The sequence below is a fragment of the Cebus imitator genome, unplaced genomic scaffold (assembly GCF_001604975.1).
Source record: "Cebus imitator isolate Cc_AM_T3 unplaced genomic scaffold, Cebus_imitator-1.0 Scaffold18, whole genome shotgun sequence".
NCBI classification, from domain to species: domain Eukaryota; kingdom Metazoa; phylum Chordata; class Mammalia; order Primates; family Cebidae; genus Cebus; species Cebus imitator.
This window is the reverse complement of record NW_016107333.1, coordinates 19,261,902-19,278,814: the sequence shown is the minus strand read 5'-3', so window position 1 is coordinate 19,278,814 and position 16,913 is coordinate 19,261,902. Positions and strand designations below refer to the sequence as shown.

The 16,913-nt window shown below is 34.5% G+C and overlaps 1 protein-coding gene across 3 annotated transcripts in view; it reads right to left on the bottom strand.

Moving 5' to 3' along the window:
• Nucleotides 1–16,913, bottom strand: part of CHPT1 (choline phosphotransferase 1) — a 31,426-nt gene that overhangs the window by 2,087 nt on the left and 12,426 nt on the right. The window contains exons 2-8 of one of the 3 annotated variants that reach the window (XR_001821134.2): nucleotides 13,112–13,259; nucleotides 12,706–12,847; nucleotides 10,526–10,610; nucleotides 7,159–7,290; nucleotides 4,786–4,944; nucleotides 4,247–4,372; nucleotides 925–1,128 (exon numbers count right to left, since the gene is read on the bottom strand). Coding sequence is in view for 2 of the 3 variants with exons in the window: in XM_017516611.2 (XP_017372100.1) it covers nucleotides 1,018–1,128; nucleotides 4,247–4,372; nucleotides 4,786–4,944; nucleotides 7,159–7,290; nucleotides 10,526–10,610; nucleotides 12,706–12,847; nucleotides 13,112–13,259 (903 nt within the window). In the remaining variant the exon portion in view is untranslated. The remainder of the gene's footprint in view (nucleotides 1–924; nucleotides 1,129–4,246; nucleotides 4,373–4,785; nucleotides 4,945–7,158; nucleotides 7,291–10,525; nucleotides 10,611–12,705; nucleotides 12,848–13,111; nucleotides 13,260–16,913) is intronic. The other 2 variants (XM_017516611.2, XM_017516618.2) reach the window with 2 other exon arrangements.

Genomic DNA, 16,913 nt, shown 5'->3' with positions numbered 1-16,913 from the left:
CTGAAGATTTGGATCCCCAGATCTTTGTGACAGTTCTAGTGGTATTCATAATGAGTAACCTAAATGCATTTAAATTAGAGTGGAAAGATAAGAATCAGTACCTAATGTACTTATTGGTTGAATAACTTTTACTTATTTTATCCCTTATCACATCAAATGAGTGTGTACTTGAAATAACTGGTTTCCTAAAGGGAAGATATTTTTTACCATGTTTTTCTAAGTTACTAATTTTCTTACATGTCAACTAACTTTTAGCTACTGTTTCATTTTTCATAAAAGGGAATATTTAACATTCACTTTTTGGTGACAATGAAATTTTAACTGAAAATATCAAGGAACAAGTTACCTTCAGTGTAAAGATTCATATGTTTTTCTGAATTGGTACAACAAATTCCTTTTATTAAATACAAACTTTATTTTTAAAATTCCTGTAGCTCTTTTAAATTCTAGTATACTAAAGCAAGTATTTTCTATTATAACATACTAATTAACATGCCTCTTTTGAAAAATGACTAGAATAAAAAAATTTCTTATAACATCACATGACTCAATAATTAAAATATTATAATCCATGCACTTAAGCAGTATTATGAGCTCACTTTTCAGTTTTTAGCAATCAAAGTAAGCACCCTCAAGATGGCTAAAATCCTTTATGTTCTAAATATTTATGTAATCCTTTGGTCATGAAAACCCTGTGTCTGATAAGTCTCAGAAACAAACTGCTACTTAGAATTACAGGGTTTCACTTTCTTGTCCTCAGGATTGAAATTTCTTTTTTTAGTTTCTAATTAATATGTAGAATGTATTATTCTGAGAACACCTGTGATAAATACAGTGGGGGCTTCATAACTGAAATAGACACAATGGAATCTGCAGGGTTTATGTTTTATATTCAAATATAACCTTATTTGATAGTATACTAGCCTCCTGCACAGGGGGATTTCCTTCACACATAGATTCCCCTAACTTCATCTCCTCTTTTCCTTGGGCTATTAGTCAGTCAATATGCTTGTGAACCTGTTCAGGAGCTTGATGACATGCAGTCTTGAATATATTTAGATGAAGGTGTCTTGAAATTTGCAGGCACAAAGCACTAAAGTATATCACCATATCAAATGAAGAAATGACCTTTAGAAGTAAAAAAGAAAATATAAAATGGATTATGATCTATCTTTTCTTAAGTAGCACAATTCTGTTTTTCCCTCAAATGTCAAAATGTAACCTAAAATTCTTCACCAAAAATACTACATTTTAAAGCACATTAATACATTTCATATTTGGACCTCACTGTAGTCTTCTGGAAAATGCAGGTTATTTCACAGTTATAGACACTGAGGCTCAGAAGTAAAAAAAGACTACTAAAAAAGATGACTAAAATACAGAAGCTAGAAAGTATTAGAACCCAAGTCTCCTGACTCAACCTTGTTTCAACTTTCTGCTGTGCAATGAAGCCACAAATTATCAGCCATCTTATAATGAACTAATTCCATCATATACATTTCTATTTCTTTGAGGTAAGTTGTAAGAAGGTAAAAGGTCTAGAAAAGATACCATACTTGAGGCATATACAAAATTGTGTTTTAAAATTTAAAGAGGGCCTCTATTTAGAAACTTTGCCCAGAGTCGACGGTCAAATGCTTCTCTTCAGAAAATGAAAGGCAGGTGAAATAGGAACCTCATAGCTCTACCCTTGGAGAGGGAATTCTCACCCATGAAGGGAAAATCTCTTATCATTTACTTTAAAAACTTACTCTGAAAGCACCATGTTTACCCCCACCTTGTGTGTGTGGCTTTTTTTTTTTTTTTTTTTTGTCATCCACATAGTGTTTTAAAGAAAAATTGAATTCGACTTCCTCAGTTTACCAGTCTCCGTCATGGGTGTAAACCAGGCCAATTACTTGTTACAGCAGATGCTTGATTTTTTTGTTTTTTTTTGAGACAGAGCCTCACTCTCTCACCAGGTGCCAGGCTGGAGTGCAGGAGTGCAACCTTGGCTTACTGCAATCTCTGCCTCCTGGGTTCAAGCAATTATCCTGCCTCAGCCTCCCAAGTAGCTGGGACTACAGGTGCACGCCACCATGCCCAGCTAATTTTTGTTTTAGTAGAGACGGGGTTTCACCACGTTGGTCAGGATGGTCTCGATCTCTTGACCTCATGATCCGCCCGCCTTGGCCTCCCAAAATGCTGGGATTACAGGCATGAGCCACTGTTCCCGGGAGATGCTTGATTTTTTTAACATCTGATATTTTAATTCAACAATTCTACTTGGTAATACATACCTAAGTTCACTAAAATAAAACTTACACTGAGTTTTTAGATATTTTGATTAATTACCCACTATTTTAAAACTGGATTGTTTTGGAGCCCTAAAAAATATTTATAGTGGATATTAAAGGTAATTATTCGGGTTTTTAAACATTTTTTAAAAAATTTTACCTGAAAATGTTCATTGTCCCACTCAAAGAATTAAGTATACCTCACTGCTACCATAGGAAGGACTTTTGAATGGACTGTGAATGAATATTAAGTCATTAACTTACTCCAGAAAGAACATACTACACAACCTAGTGAAAGATCATCAGATGTACTCCTGTAACTGATGCACAGAACAGATAAATTTTTTTTTTTTTTTTGAGACAGAGTTTTGCTCTTGTTGCCCAGGCTGGAGTGCAATGGTGCGATCTTGGCTCACTACAACTTCCGCCTCCCAGGTTCAAGCAATTCTCTTGCCTCAGCCTCCCAAGTAGCTGGGACTACAGGCATGTGTCACTATGCCTGGCTAATTTTTGTTTGTTTTTAGTAGAAACAGGGTTTCTCCATATTGGTCAGGCTGGTCTTGAACTCCCGACCTCAGGTGATCCACCTGCCTGGGCCTCCCAAAGTGCTGGGATTACAGGCATGAGCCACCGCAAATATCCAAATCTAACAAATATAGTGAGATTATTTGAATTATCAAAAGATTCGCCACAGGGTTTTGGTGGGTTTTGTTATTGTAGTATATTTATATATCACTCTGAATTTGGTGATGGCCAGTGGGATCTACAGAGAGAAATACAACAAAACTATTCAAAGCCACCATTAATTAAAGACCAACCATAAACATATGTCTCAGTAACAGAAAAAAAATTTAATAATTCTCCATTTATCCAACTTTGTAATTGAAGTGTTACCAATAATGATTTTCTTTTCCCTGGATGGCTAATGTGTCCCTCTCTAGCACTATAGTCTGTATTTTACAATCATTTTGAATAGAAATTAGTACATTTTGAATAGAAATCCACATCCTTAAGCAGGATATAATCAAAGAGAATTTAATTTGATTTATGACTGAATTATGATTAATACAAATTATGCACTATCTTCAAGGACCATACACATATAAAAGTTTCTTACATTTGGCATAAAATGGTCTCAGAATCCTGTACTTAGTAGCACTGTCTATTGTGTTTTGTCTCCTCAAATTCTTGACAATTCCTCAAATTGCTGATAATTCTCAATGCAATAAAATGCCTACCTTTGCTAGTACTAACCCCATCTAATTTTCCTGTTACCTGCTGTAAACTGGGAATATTCTAATAAGCCTGATTAAATAAAGTCAGAAAGTCCTTTGGGCACAGTAAAGTGGCGTTTGACATTTTTGCATTGGTTTTTGAGGGGAGAAATATATAGCTGTTTTTAGGTACACAGTTGTGTTTCCAAGAATCTAGGCTGTTGGAAACCTGGCCTATAGATATGTGGCCATTTCTACACACAATATAAAATTATTCACAGCTTATAAGAAGTAATTTCAAATACTCAGAAACATTTATTGTATATACTGTATAGACAAGATCTTTTTATTTTTTAATTTTTTTTTAATTTGTTTTTTTGAGACCGAGTCTCGCTCTGTCACCCAGGCTGGAGTGCAGTGGAGTGATCACAGCTCACTGCAAACTCTGCCTCTTGGGTTCAAATGATTCTCCTGCCTCAGCCTCCCAAGTAGCTGAGATTACAGGCATGCATCACCACACCTGGCTAATTTTTGTATTTTTTGGTAGAGAAAAATAGGGTTTCACCATGTTGGCCAGGTTGGTCTTGAACTCCTGACCTCAAGTGATCCACCTGCCTCGGCCTCCCAAAGTGCTGAGATTACAGGTGTGAGCCACTGTGTCTTTTATAGACTAGATCTTGAGGCTACTGATATCTCACTGAAATGATTCTTAAGCATTGTTAAAAAAAATAAATAAAATGCAGAATAAATACTTACCATTGCTATCCACAGAACAACATATTCGTCTATAAAATTATTGAAGTACTGGTCTAAAAACAAAAGACCTGGCCCCAAAAAGACAGTGTCTTGAAGGTGCAGTTCACTTTTGGTCATGTGAGCTATCTATAAAAATTAAACAAAATAATTTTATTATTAAGTTTTAAATGTGTTAGTTTTTATTTTTAAGACAGAATTAATTATAACTTTAATTCAGTATTAAAACAGACCTTTTAATCTCACATTTGATATAAAAATACTTTTCTACATCTTCTCAAATTCATGACTGGATACTTATTAAAGTTTCCAATGTTTAAATTCCTTGATAACAGAAAGTTGTAAATGATAACTACAGCTAAACAATTAATTTAACTGAATATAACATAACTCCTATCACAGTTTTGCTTGGAGCACAAATAGCTAATTATTATGATTTTGACACCACAAAAGAAAACCTACACATTGTATGAAATAATTTCCAACTTTGTCTTTGAGGACTAAGTACATTATTTATATCATGAATCATAAAAATTTCTTACCACTAATTTTTGTGAGACTTTAGCAAAAACACATCCAAACATTAGGGTATAAAGACAAGGATGTTTTTCAAACACATCAGTTGCTGACTTTTTATAGATCATTATTGCCAATATAATAATTAGTCCTATGTGGAGTCCAGGTGACAAGACACTGGTGCCCTAAGGGATAAAGCAGAAAATAAGTATCACATTTTAACACTGCATTTATTACAATGCAGATATTTTCTAATAATCTATTTTGTGCAAGAGACCTAAAGAACAGTGTGTGATGTAGTGTATGGCCTACAGGAGTATGCAAACCTTAGTTGTGCTTTTCAAGCTTTCATAGAACCTGAGGGTGACAGAGACATAATACAGTGCCACACATGTCTGATTCCAGTTTGATATTCACACACGTTTTAAACTGGCTAAAAATTAATGCAGTTTATTCTTCAACTTTTACTATGTTGAAGGCCATCCACATGTATATTGCCAAATTAACATATTTTTGTGGAGATATTGAAATAAAGCTTATTCTGCCAATTCTGCAAAATATCACTGATTAAGAAGAGTTTAGTTCTATCCAGGTTTCCCTTTTTTCCCCCTATATTCTTCTTATTATTATTACTATTATTTGTGTTTTTAGTAGAAACAGGGTTTCCCCATGTTGCCCAGGCCAGTCTGGAACTCCTGGGCTCAAGCAATTCTCCTGGTCTCAGCTTCCCAAAGTGCTGGGATTATAGGCGTGAGCCACCACGCCCAGCCCATCCTAGTTTCTTTCTACACCAACATCCCCACCTCCTTTTTTATTGCATTCAGACTGCAGGTGTTCTTTTATGTAAAACTGTACAATCTAGATTATTACATTTTTATCTATGTGAATCAGTATCCTCTCAGCACTGCTTATCCTAAACAAAATATTGAAATAAGTTTAGTATTGAGGTTATTAAATCTATAACCAGTTTAAATGGGTTCACAAGAACAGCTTTATTCTTGTTTATTAAATGTACATGTTTTAAGGTAGAGTTTACTATAAAGTTACAGTAACAGTATAATACAAAATTTTTTCATAAGATACTATACAGTAATAAATTATAAAAATCTAATAGCACTTTATATTATGGTTCTTAGATTTCACTCAAGAAAAAAAATCTGCTCCTAAAAAAGAAAAACACCAGTTTAAGAGTTTGAAACCAACCACTTTCTAACTTGTGTTTAAGTCATCCTTCAAACATCTAACAGTTATTTTTTACGAAAATATTCTCTAGAGTAGACAATGATCATACTAAATCTTGCTTTCTTCAGTGGAATTTACATTCCAACTAATGATCTATGTTATCATCCATGGTCAAGCAACATGTATTCCTAAGCACAGTAATATATTGAGATCAACTGACAAAACACCCCAAAAAATGACAACTTTTCCAAATATATCAGAACTTATATATTCTAGATAAATTGTATACTTTGCTTTCGAATTATGTATATAAAATGTATTCATAAATATTGATAATTTATGAATTATGAGGATCCCTTTGAGATTGTCTTGAAAATCAATTTATAAGTCTTTTAAAAGAATTGAGACTCTTTTTTCTAAAAATGCTATATCTAATGCCCTAAAAAAGGCATTCTAACAATGTTTTGGTATAAGATGCTATCACTGGAAGTATTTGTCTTCTTCTGTTCAACTACCTTGAAAATGATAACAGACTTTTAAAAAACGTAAGTGTTGTATTTGTTTAAAAAGTTGGCAGGAATCCCAACTTTTTCCCGCTTAAAAGTACTGAAGTTTTTTCTAAAAAATGAATACAAAAGTTTATATGTAATACTTGCATGAGCAAGGTGTAAAGAACACAGCACAAAGTATATCCACTTAAGAATTAAGGTTAACAATTTTACCTTTTGAAATATTAGAATAGTTCTTTTAAATATATTTCAGTGAAACTTCAATAAAATTTATGTGATGAGTAATAAATTACCCCATATGTGAAACCATGGACCTCTGGCTGCTTTCCTGCCTTCAATTAGAAACTCATACATTCCCTACTCTTCCTCTTATCCCCTATTAGTTCAAGGCATAAAATGCAGGAAAACAAATGGCAACTCCTAATTATGTGCAGTAATGAAAACTAGATGTCAGAAAAGCCTATGCAGAGCAAGGCTGTAGAAAGAGGAAAACATTTTATCAGTCTAAACTATTTTTAAACTGCTTTTGTATTTATGTGCCTAAATTGAATTTTTTAAGATACTTAGTTTCCTTCCCTATTCTTGAACTTTGGCTTATTTTAATCTTAAAGCTGGTGATAGGAAATTTTATTATAAAATTAATAATTTATATATAAAATTAGTAATTTATTATAAAATTAATACTGAATGATGACATTAATGCCTTACTGCTATAGTGGATCCATTCTTGCCAACACCACCATGGAGGATAACGTGGAAATAATTTGAACAGGAAAATATTACTCCACCTAGTACTCCAAGAACTGGAAGGATCTTCAATTTTATTTCTAGAATGGGAATCTTTAGGAGTAGAAGAAAGAAACAAATAATTAGGACAACAGAATTTTGTTTTTTTATTAAATAATAAAGAAACATAATGATAAGCCCTGTACAATAAGCTACGCTTTTCTTGTGATCAAACCTTAACTTCTGGAATACAGTCCAAAGTGATAACTTAAAAACTTTAAAAAATTTTTTTAGTTTTGAAATTTTTATTATTTTCTTCAGACTAGTCAAGTGCAGTAGTGATGGCTGAAAAGAGAAGAGCAAGGAGTTCGATCTGTAACCGTGAGCAATCATTTGTGATAACTGACTACCTTTGGACAGTCTAAAGTCACTTTTTTTGAAACTGCTTTATTCATAAGTGAAAAATGAATCTGTAACTATGATTAAATGTGTAATCTCATAAGCTTTCATCTGACTTAAACGTGAAAAAGGATAGTTCACTTGCATTTAGTAGCTTCTAAAAAGTAGCATCACAGGAAATGGAGACACTATGATCTACATCATAAATATAACAAATATGATGTGTATACATGCAAAAAATCTGTGTAGTTAATATTCAGGATTAAATCTCTAGCAATATATTTACCTGTTGGTCAATTGCTGTTCAAGAAAACTTCCAAAGGCAGCAAAGGATTTAAAAAACAGTAACAATGAATTGCCAGAAGCTATAGGCTACTATGTTTAGAAAACAGACTGAAATAATATACCAAAATTTGTGGAAACTACAGGTTAATAATTAAATTTAGAAAACCTGAATCAAAATCAAGTATTCTTGTTGGTAAGAATAAGCAGGTATGTTTTCTTCCTATGATACTGCCAAAACATTGAGCGAAACGATTTTAAGATTCAATTCCAGATTTAAGACAATCATACCTGACTTAATAACTAGAGTTGTCAAACTGCTTCTAGGTCTACATTTCTTTTCTTTTCTTTTCTTTTCTTTTTGAGATGGAATCACTCAGGGCAGGAGTGAAGTGGCATGATCTTGGCTCACTGCAACCTCTGCCCCCCAGGTTCAAGTGATTCTCCTGCCTCAGCTGGGCTTACAGGTGCTTACCACCACACCTGGCTAATTTTTGCTATTTTCAGTAGAGATGAAGTTTTGCCATGTTGGTCAGGCTGGTCTTGAACTCCTGACCTCAGGTGATCCACCCGTACATTTACGTTCTTATGGGCACAACCTGAACAGTCACTATAAAAAACACATACCCTCCCTCTGGTATCTTATATGGGTCTATAGTAGCATATCCTTGATTCTATTTATTCTTACATGATGAGAGAGACCATCAATGTACTGCGGAATGTATCACTACTACTTGAAAACATCCCCAAGGTCTATTTTGGAGCCTCCTGACAAATGATAATTGGCAATTCTGATACTAAATGCTACAGGGAACTCTTTAAAAAAAAAAAAAAAAAAGAGGAGGGGTCTTGCTCTGTCACTCAGGCAGGAGTGTAGTCAGTGGCATGATCATGGCTCACTGTAGCCTCCAATTCCTGGGCTCAATCAACCCTCCTGCCTCAGCCTCCTGCGTAGCTGGGATTACAGGTGCATGCTACCATGCCCAGCTAAAATTTAAAAGAATTTTTGTAGAGACAAGGTCTTGCTATGTTGCCCAGGCTGGTCTTGAACTCCTGGCCTCATACTGTCTTTTTAATGGAGTTAATTTTTTAGAGTGGTTTTAGGCTTGCAACAGAATTTGAGTGGAAAAGGATATAGCCACCCCTTCCCCTGCCAACAACATCCTACACCAGAGTGGTACATTTGTTACAAGTAGTGAACCTACATTGACACATCATTATCACCCAAAGTTCATAGTTTACATTAGAGTTCAATCTTTGTGTTGTACATTCTATGTGCTATGACAAATGTATAATGACATGTAGCCACTATTTAGTATCATACAAAATAGTTTTACTGCCCTAAAAATTCTCTGTGCTTCACCTATTCATCTCTTCCTCCTCCAACCCCTGGAAACTTCTTTATCATTTTACTGTCTCTATAATTTTGCATTTTTAAAGAATGTCATACAGTTGGAATCACACAATATGCAGCCTTTTCAGATTGACTTATTTCTCTTAGTAATAAACATTTAAGGTTCCTTCATAACTTCTTGGAACTCCATAAGTTCCTTGCATAACTTCTTTTCATGGCTTGACAGCTCATTTCTTTTTAGCATCATTTATCCATTCACCTACTGAAGGACGTCTTAGTTGCTTTCAAGTTTTGGCAATTATGAATAAAGCTGCTATAAACATTTGCATACAGGTTTTTCTGTAGACCTAAGTTTTCAAATCATTTAGGTTAATAACAAGGAGTGTGACTGCTGATCATGTGGTAAAAGTATGTTTAGTTCTGTATCATTTACTATTTTTACTAGATATACAGCTTAGTGATTACATACAGTCTGAAATCAGACTGTTTAATTCCTAGCTCCAGTACTTCTCATGTGTCCTTGGACAAATTACTTAATTACCCTAAGACTTATTTATAAAGCAGAATAATAAAAATATCTATTTCATAGGATTCTTCTGAGGGGCAGATAAAACTGATGGCAAGTGTTTAGGAGCATAAGTATTGAATGACCTAGTTGTTGACTCTTAATACCCTTATTGTTGTTCTTAACACTATGAGCAGAAAGTGTTGAGTCAGTTAGCCTGTATAGTGGACTTAAGTTGTGATAAGAGGACAATTGTTCCTTCAGAAATGTTCTTTTGCAAAAAAAGCTTAAATTTATGACAGTGGCCTCCCAAAAGCCAACTTTTATGAAAATACTGAGGTCACCAACTGGGCAGAAAATAAAAACGTTCCTTAATATGGAAATCTTTACCTCAAAGTAGATTATAAAAATGCAACTGAACTACTTTCCTAATATTGAGGGACAAGTTTTATATGTAAAATATTTTACTGGATTTATTTTTTAAATATATATTTTATTTCACCCTGGAAAATGTTATTCCAATGTGGGTTTTTTGTTTTGTTTTTGTTTTATTTGGTATTAGGGAAATGAGGTTGTTTTCTTCCATGTGGCAATACATTCATGCACAGGAGAAAATGCCATAAGGCATACAGGATAATACACATTATAAAAGAAAAAATGTTAAGACATGGAAAAAATATTAAATACACCAATAAAAAAAGAAAAAAATTAAATACAATGCTAAGGATTTGTGAAAAAAATTAACATGCAATACTTTTTTCTAAATACTTTAAAAGTACTTAAATATAAATTTAAATATTCGCATTTACCGTATAGTCCCACATTGTTGCTCCTCCAAATGCAGATAACACAAAGACAATCACTAAAGCTATCTGAATTTCAGTTACATCCACTCTAAAAGAGGAAGGACAAAGAATAGATAAGGCATTTGTAAATAAAATTCCTGAATATGGAGGTTAATCACATATTAAATAGCGAAGATGTAAAAATCTCTAAAGGCTTAGTTTATTTTTACCTTTAATTCCATTATTGAATTATCAGCTGACTACATTGTTAAGTTAAAAAGGTTACAGAACAATTTGTGCCCACTCATAGATAACAGTACAGGCAGAAAGAAAAACAACATATACCATACATCAAATTGCTAATAGTTATCACTGAAGTTATGAAGACTTTTATTTTCTACTTTATGTACCCCTGTAATATCTGAAGTTTTTTCTACAACAATTACTTACTACTCTTGAACATAATAAAAAAATATAATAAAAACAACCATACGATTTAAGGCAAATTTAAATATTCCCAGGTCAGTTTCACTTAAAAAGTAGTGAAAATTCCAAGTCTTCTTTATTGAGGTACTAATAGTCATTATAGTTTTTCAGTTTCCATAGACATTTTCCCCCTAATTAACATGTTTAAATTTCTCAAAAAACCACTAACCAACCAACATCAGTCCCTCTAGTCTGCATTCCCCTGAAGCTGTCACTCTCTTTCCTATGCTCCACGAATAGGCTCACTGAAAATTAGTCAACATTTGTAATTTTCTCCTCTCTTTGTATTTGCTGTTTAACCCACTGTAGTCTGGCTTTTGGCCCCATTATTCTACTAAAATTGTTAAATTGACCTTCAATTTTCAATTTCAATTAAGGGATACAAATCTAAGGGATACATTTCATTAATTATCTTGCATAACTTCTTTATAGTATTTAAGATGCTAATCATACTCTCTTTCTTGAAAAGCTCTGCTGTGCTTTTATCTATTCCATGTTCTCTCCTGATTTTCCTACCTTTCTGGAGCTCTTCTCACGCTCCTTCCTAGACTGCCCCTTCATCTATATCTTAAATGGTGCTTTCAGAATTCCATCTGGAATTTTATAGTCTGTGAAGAATTTTATCTATACTTAAAACTACCTTCTATATGCTAATGACCTCTAAATCCTCATCTCCAATCTACATTTTTTCCTGAGCTCCAGATTTTTATATCTGTCCACATACTTTACATCTCTGCCGGATGCTCCAACGTCTTTAGATGGAGGCAATACCAGCCTTACAGGGTAAATGTGAGGAATAAATAAGATAATCCATGTGAAGCACTTTGTACAATGCCTGAAATATGTAGGTGCTCGATCGCTGGTAAATACAATTATGCCATGATTCAGAATCAACTGCCTGAAGCCTGGCCCTCTGCTTAATGATGCATAGTTTTGAGCTTCTTCTGTCATTTATCATTAGAGATTTTTTTCAAAGCTACAGTTTCTCCTTTTCAGCAATAAAGTGGGGCTAAAAAGAATCAGTAGACATGGGAAGCCAAAGCCAAGAATAAGCTTGTTCTTAAAAGGATGACAAAAAATGACAAAGTTCTTAAAAGGATCGGACCGAGAGGGAGCTATATGAGAAAGAGGAACAGAGAAGAGCATTCCTGCTTTGTGTACTATTTCCTGGTCTCTGAGAAAGATGCACCAGAGGCAGATAATACTATCTAATGGTTAGCACCAGCATTCACAAGGTGCCTTTACCTTATCTCACCAATTGTCTACCACAGCTGAGAGTCTCACGATTACCTGTTGCTGGTGACTGTTGTCAAGGGAGGGTCCCCTTTTTGTGCACATGAAGATTCGACCAAAAAAGGACCTTAGACTCCATACTGCTTTATTTTATGATATGAATCAAATGCTTATTTAAGTACTGCATATCCTTTTTCTATATTATTCAGGTCCCTTAATTTTCTTTTTTCCCTCTCTATTGTAAACTTGGGCTAGTGATTAAGTTGGAGAAGGGGAGAAGAGAAATAAAATTATTATCAAATAATGTAACTATAACATGCAGAATACCTAAAAGACTTAAAGTATAGCATTTATAGATACTCCAATGAATTAATTTAAATTACTGATTGATGCTTTGTTCTCTTTATTATCGATGAACGATGTAACAGATTGTGAAAATGAATTCAATTATATTTTAAAATGCACAACTTAAAAAACACACTTACTTTCCAAATCTCAACACGCCTGAAACATAAGTCTGCCAATGAGCACAATAAAACACAAACATCCCAATAAAAGAGCAGAAAAACAACCAGTCAGGATGAGTTCCTAAGCGAGCAGCAATTGAAGCTCCCACTGCCATAAATACTGAAAGAAACAAAGTTTAAGAACCATTAAGAATTAAAAATAATTTATAAAATAATTGCCCTATGCTGTTTACAAATACAGAGTTTTAAGGAAATAATCATGGCATTAAAATAAGGTACACTTATCAAAAAGAATTCTTGGACATATTTTTTAAACAACTGCATTATTTGCTTCCAAATGTATCCACCCAGAAAACTGACCATTCAAACAGCTCAGTTCATTTTGTTTCTAAGGTATCATTTAAAAAAAACTTCAATAATTTACCTGTGGAAAGAGAGTCACAACCATGGTCAAAGAGTTCCCCTAAAGGAGAACAAGAATTTGTTCTTCTGGCTTGTTTTCCATCAATAGCATCCAGTGACTGGTAGATAAAAAGTCCCAGTGCACATAAAAGGTATGCCCAGTATGGTGCCTATAAAATATGTAAATAAAATAAAGATTGTTACGTGATAATAAGCTTTTTGAAAATAGCTCCACCTAAGGCTTTGAACTTTGTGTTTAAAGAACATTCCTAACCCTCATTCTACAGATGAGAATTAAATTCAGAAATCAAATTAATTGCTTTAAGACATCTAAGTAGAGGGTCACAGAAGTCCATAATGTGAGAAGCACAAAGTTAAATGACTGAACACGGATTAGGCCCCTGATCTTGATTCCTACATCCATGGCTCTTTCAATATAATACTGTGCATATGTGCCACAGATTTGAAATTACTCATTCAATTTTTACTGTAAAAAAAGACCTTAGGGGCCAATTGCCGACCTCTACTTCCACTCATGGTGGAGTAACAGGGACTAGATTTAGTCCCACCTTACATAACTAGAAAGGCAATAAAATATATGAAAAAAACGTTTTCAGACATTATAGGCAGTGCAGGCTTGTGATCCCTGTTTATTTGAGTAAACAAATGAGATAAGCCCTGCGACTGCACCAGCTAACTTCCCAGAGTCAGTTTCCAGGCCATAGTGCAGGAATGGGACCAGAACAGAGTCCAGCAATCTTGCTGTGTTGAAGAGAAACACAAGGTCAGGAAGGACAAGGCAGTTAGGATTTGTAAAGCAGAGTACCTGTGAGGACAGAGTTGCACAGAGGGAGGAACACAAGTTGTGGAGGCCTTACAGAAGGGTATCTCTCAGTCTTTGGCTGAGAATTCACCTGTGCCTGAATGAGACAAAACTAACAAAGGCCAGGGAAGGAAGCACTGCAATGCAGAAGGTAAGACAATTCTCAAAGCTCATACAAGGCTGGGACATTCATGCTCCTGCCAGGCAAAGCAGAAAGCCTCATTAACACTTGGGACATTGGGTAAAGTTCTCAGAATCAGCAGGCATAAATTAACCCTAGACTGAAGGCTTCTCTGGACAGCTTCCCTAACGAAACTTAAAATCCAGCCTCAAAAGGATTCAAGTAATTCCTGGCAACTTAACTGCAGCCAGCACATAGTACGTCTTAGGGGAAAAAAATCTAGTATTTCCAAATGTAAAATTCACAAGGTTTGGCATTCAGTAAAAAATTACCAGTAATGCAAAGAAGCAGGAAAATATAATAGACAACTAGGAGTAAAATCAATATAATCAGAATGTAATCAGAATCAATATGAACAGAAATAATAGAATTAGCAAATGAGGACATCAAAATTTTTATTATAAATATGCTCCACATGTTCAAGAAAGTAGAGGAAAACATGAACATTATAAGCAGAAATGGAAGAAAAGACTCAAGTGAAACCTCTAGAAATGAAAAATACAATATTTGAATTGTAAAATAAACTGAGTGATATCAACAGCATATTAGATATCACAGAAGATCAGTGAGCATGTACCAATATACTACCAAGGGAAACTATCCAAAATGACGGAAGAAAAACGACCTAAAAATAATTGAACTGTGCATCAGCAAGCAGTGAGACAACAGAAAGCAGTCTAGCGCATAAGCAACTGAAGTCTTAAAAAAAAGAGCGAATGGGGCATGACAAATATAAAAAGAAATAAAGGATGAAAATTTTCCAAAGTTGATGAAATTTATAAACCCACATGTCCAAGAAGCTCAACAAACCCCAAACAGAATAAATATTTTTTAAAACTCCACCAAGGCACATCATAATCAAATCAATGAAAACTAGTAAGGAGAAAATCACAGGTCAGGCACAGTGGCTCACGCCTATAATCCTATCACTTTGGGAGATGAAGTTTGGGCAGATTGCTTAAGCCCAAGAATTCAAGACCAGCCTGGGCAACATGGTGAACCCCATCTCTACAAAAAATATAAAAATTAGCCCAGTGAAGTGGCGTACGCTTGTAGTTCCAGCTACTTAGGAGCCTGGGGAAGTCAAGGCTGCAGTGAGCAGTGATGGTGTTACTGCACTCCAGCCTGGCTGACAGAGCGAGGCCCTGTTTCAAAAAATAAAATAAATAAAATATCAAATTCAGTTCAATAAGCATGATCTCAAAAGTTTATGCTGGAAACTATGAAACAATTTAAGAAAGGGTAAACAGAAAACTGAACAATCATCATGACAGTATAAAAATGAAAAACAACACATCCCACCTAGAATCTTTTGAAAGAATCCCAAAGTGTTTTGCAGAGAACAATTCTGTTAACTCTTTTCAAACTAGTAAATTCTTTTTCAAAGATACACTTTATTATGTATACAACATGATGTTAAGGGATATGAAGATAGACATGGTACTATACTGAAGCAAATTCACATATCCATCATTTCCATAGTTACCCATTTTTTTGTTTTTGTGACAAGAGCAGCTAAAATGTATTCATTTTACAGTTCAATTTTTTTTTTTTTTTTGAGATGGAGTTTCACTCATGTTACCCAGGCTGGAGTGCAATGGCGCGATCTGGGCTCACCGCAACTTCCGCCTCCTGGGTTCAGGCAATTCTCCTGCCTCAGCCTCCTGAGTAGCTGGGATTACAGGCACGCACCACCATGCCCAGCTAATTTTTTTTTTTTTGTATTTTTAGTAGAGACGGGGTTTCACCATGTTGACCAGGATGGTCTCGATCTCTTGACCTCGTGATCCACCCGCCTCGGCCTCCCAAAGTGCTGGGATTACAGGCTTGAGCCACCGTGCCCGGCCCAGTTCAATTTTTTTAACCTATACCCGTCAGGTTGTGCATTAGATCTCTAGACCAGCTCATCTTCCCAAGCTGTAATGTTGTATCCTTTGACCTGCCTCTTCTCATTTCCTCCTCTTTATCCCCCTCTGCTCCTGATTGCCAGTTTTGTTCTCTGTCTCTGAATTTTTTTTCAGATTCCCTGTATAAGTGGGATCAAGATCACACAATATTTCTCTTTCTGTATCTGGCTTGTTTCACTTAGCATAATGTCTTCCAGGCTCAATCATATTGTGGCATTTGGCAAGATTTTGTTTTTTTTAGGGCTCGATAATATTCCATTGTGTATACTAAAGTTTCTGTTTCTTTATCCATTCATACGTCAACACTTAGGCTGTTTCTGTATTTTGGAAATTGGGAATAATGCTACAATGAACATGGGAGTACAAATATCTTTTTAAAGTGGTGATTTCATTTCCTTTGGTATAGTTTTATAATTTTTGTTCTTATATTTAGGTATTTTAACCATTTTGAGTTTATTTTTGTATATGGTATAACATAAGGTCCAATTTCATTCTTTTGGCATATGGAAATCATTTTCCCGGCATCATTTATTGAAGAGACTATCCTTTCCCCATTGTGTCTTCTTGGTGCCCTTGTCAAAAATTAGTTGACCATATCAAACTAGCAAATTCTTACCCATTTTTTCTACTATTAGAAATTATTTTTAATTTTGATGATCAAAGGAAAGCAAAGTTACATGTCAAACATGTAAAATTGGAAGTTGAAGTTATTAAAATTCGTAACGACAAAATGTCAGAGGGACCTTCCATTTCTCTTAACTCCTTATACTGAAAATCTGGAGCTTCTCAAGGAAAACTCTAAAAGTTTAAAACTCTAAAACATTAAAAGCTTAATTCTGACCTCTGATCTGAGAAACTAGCTGCAAGCAGGTCTAATGGTTAGGTATTAACAGAAATTCATACGGAAATAAAT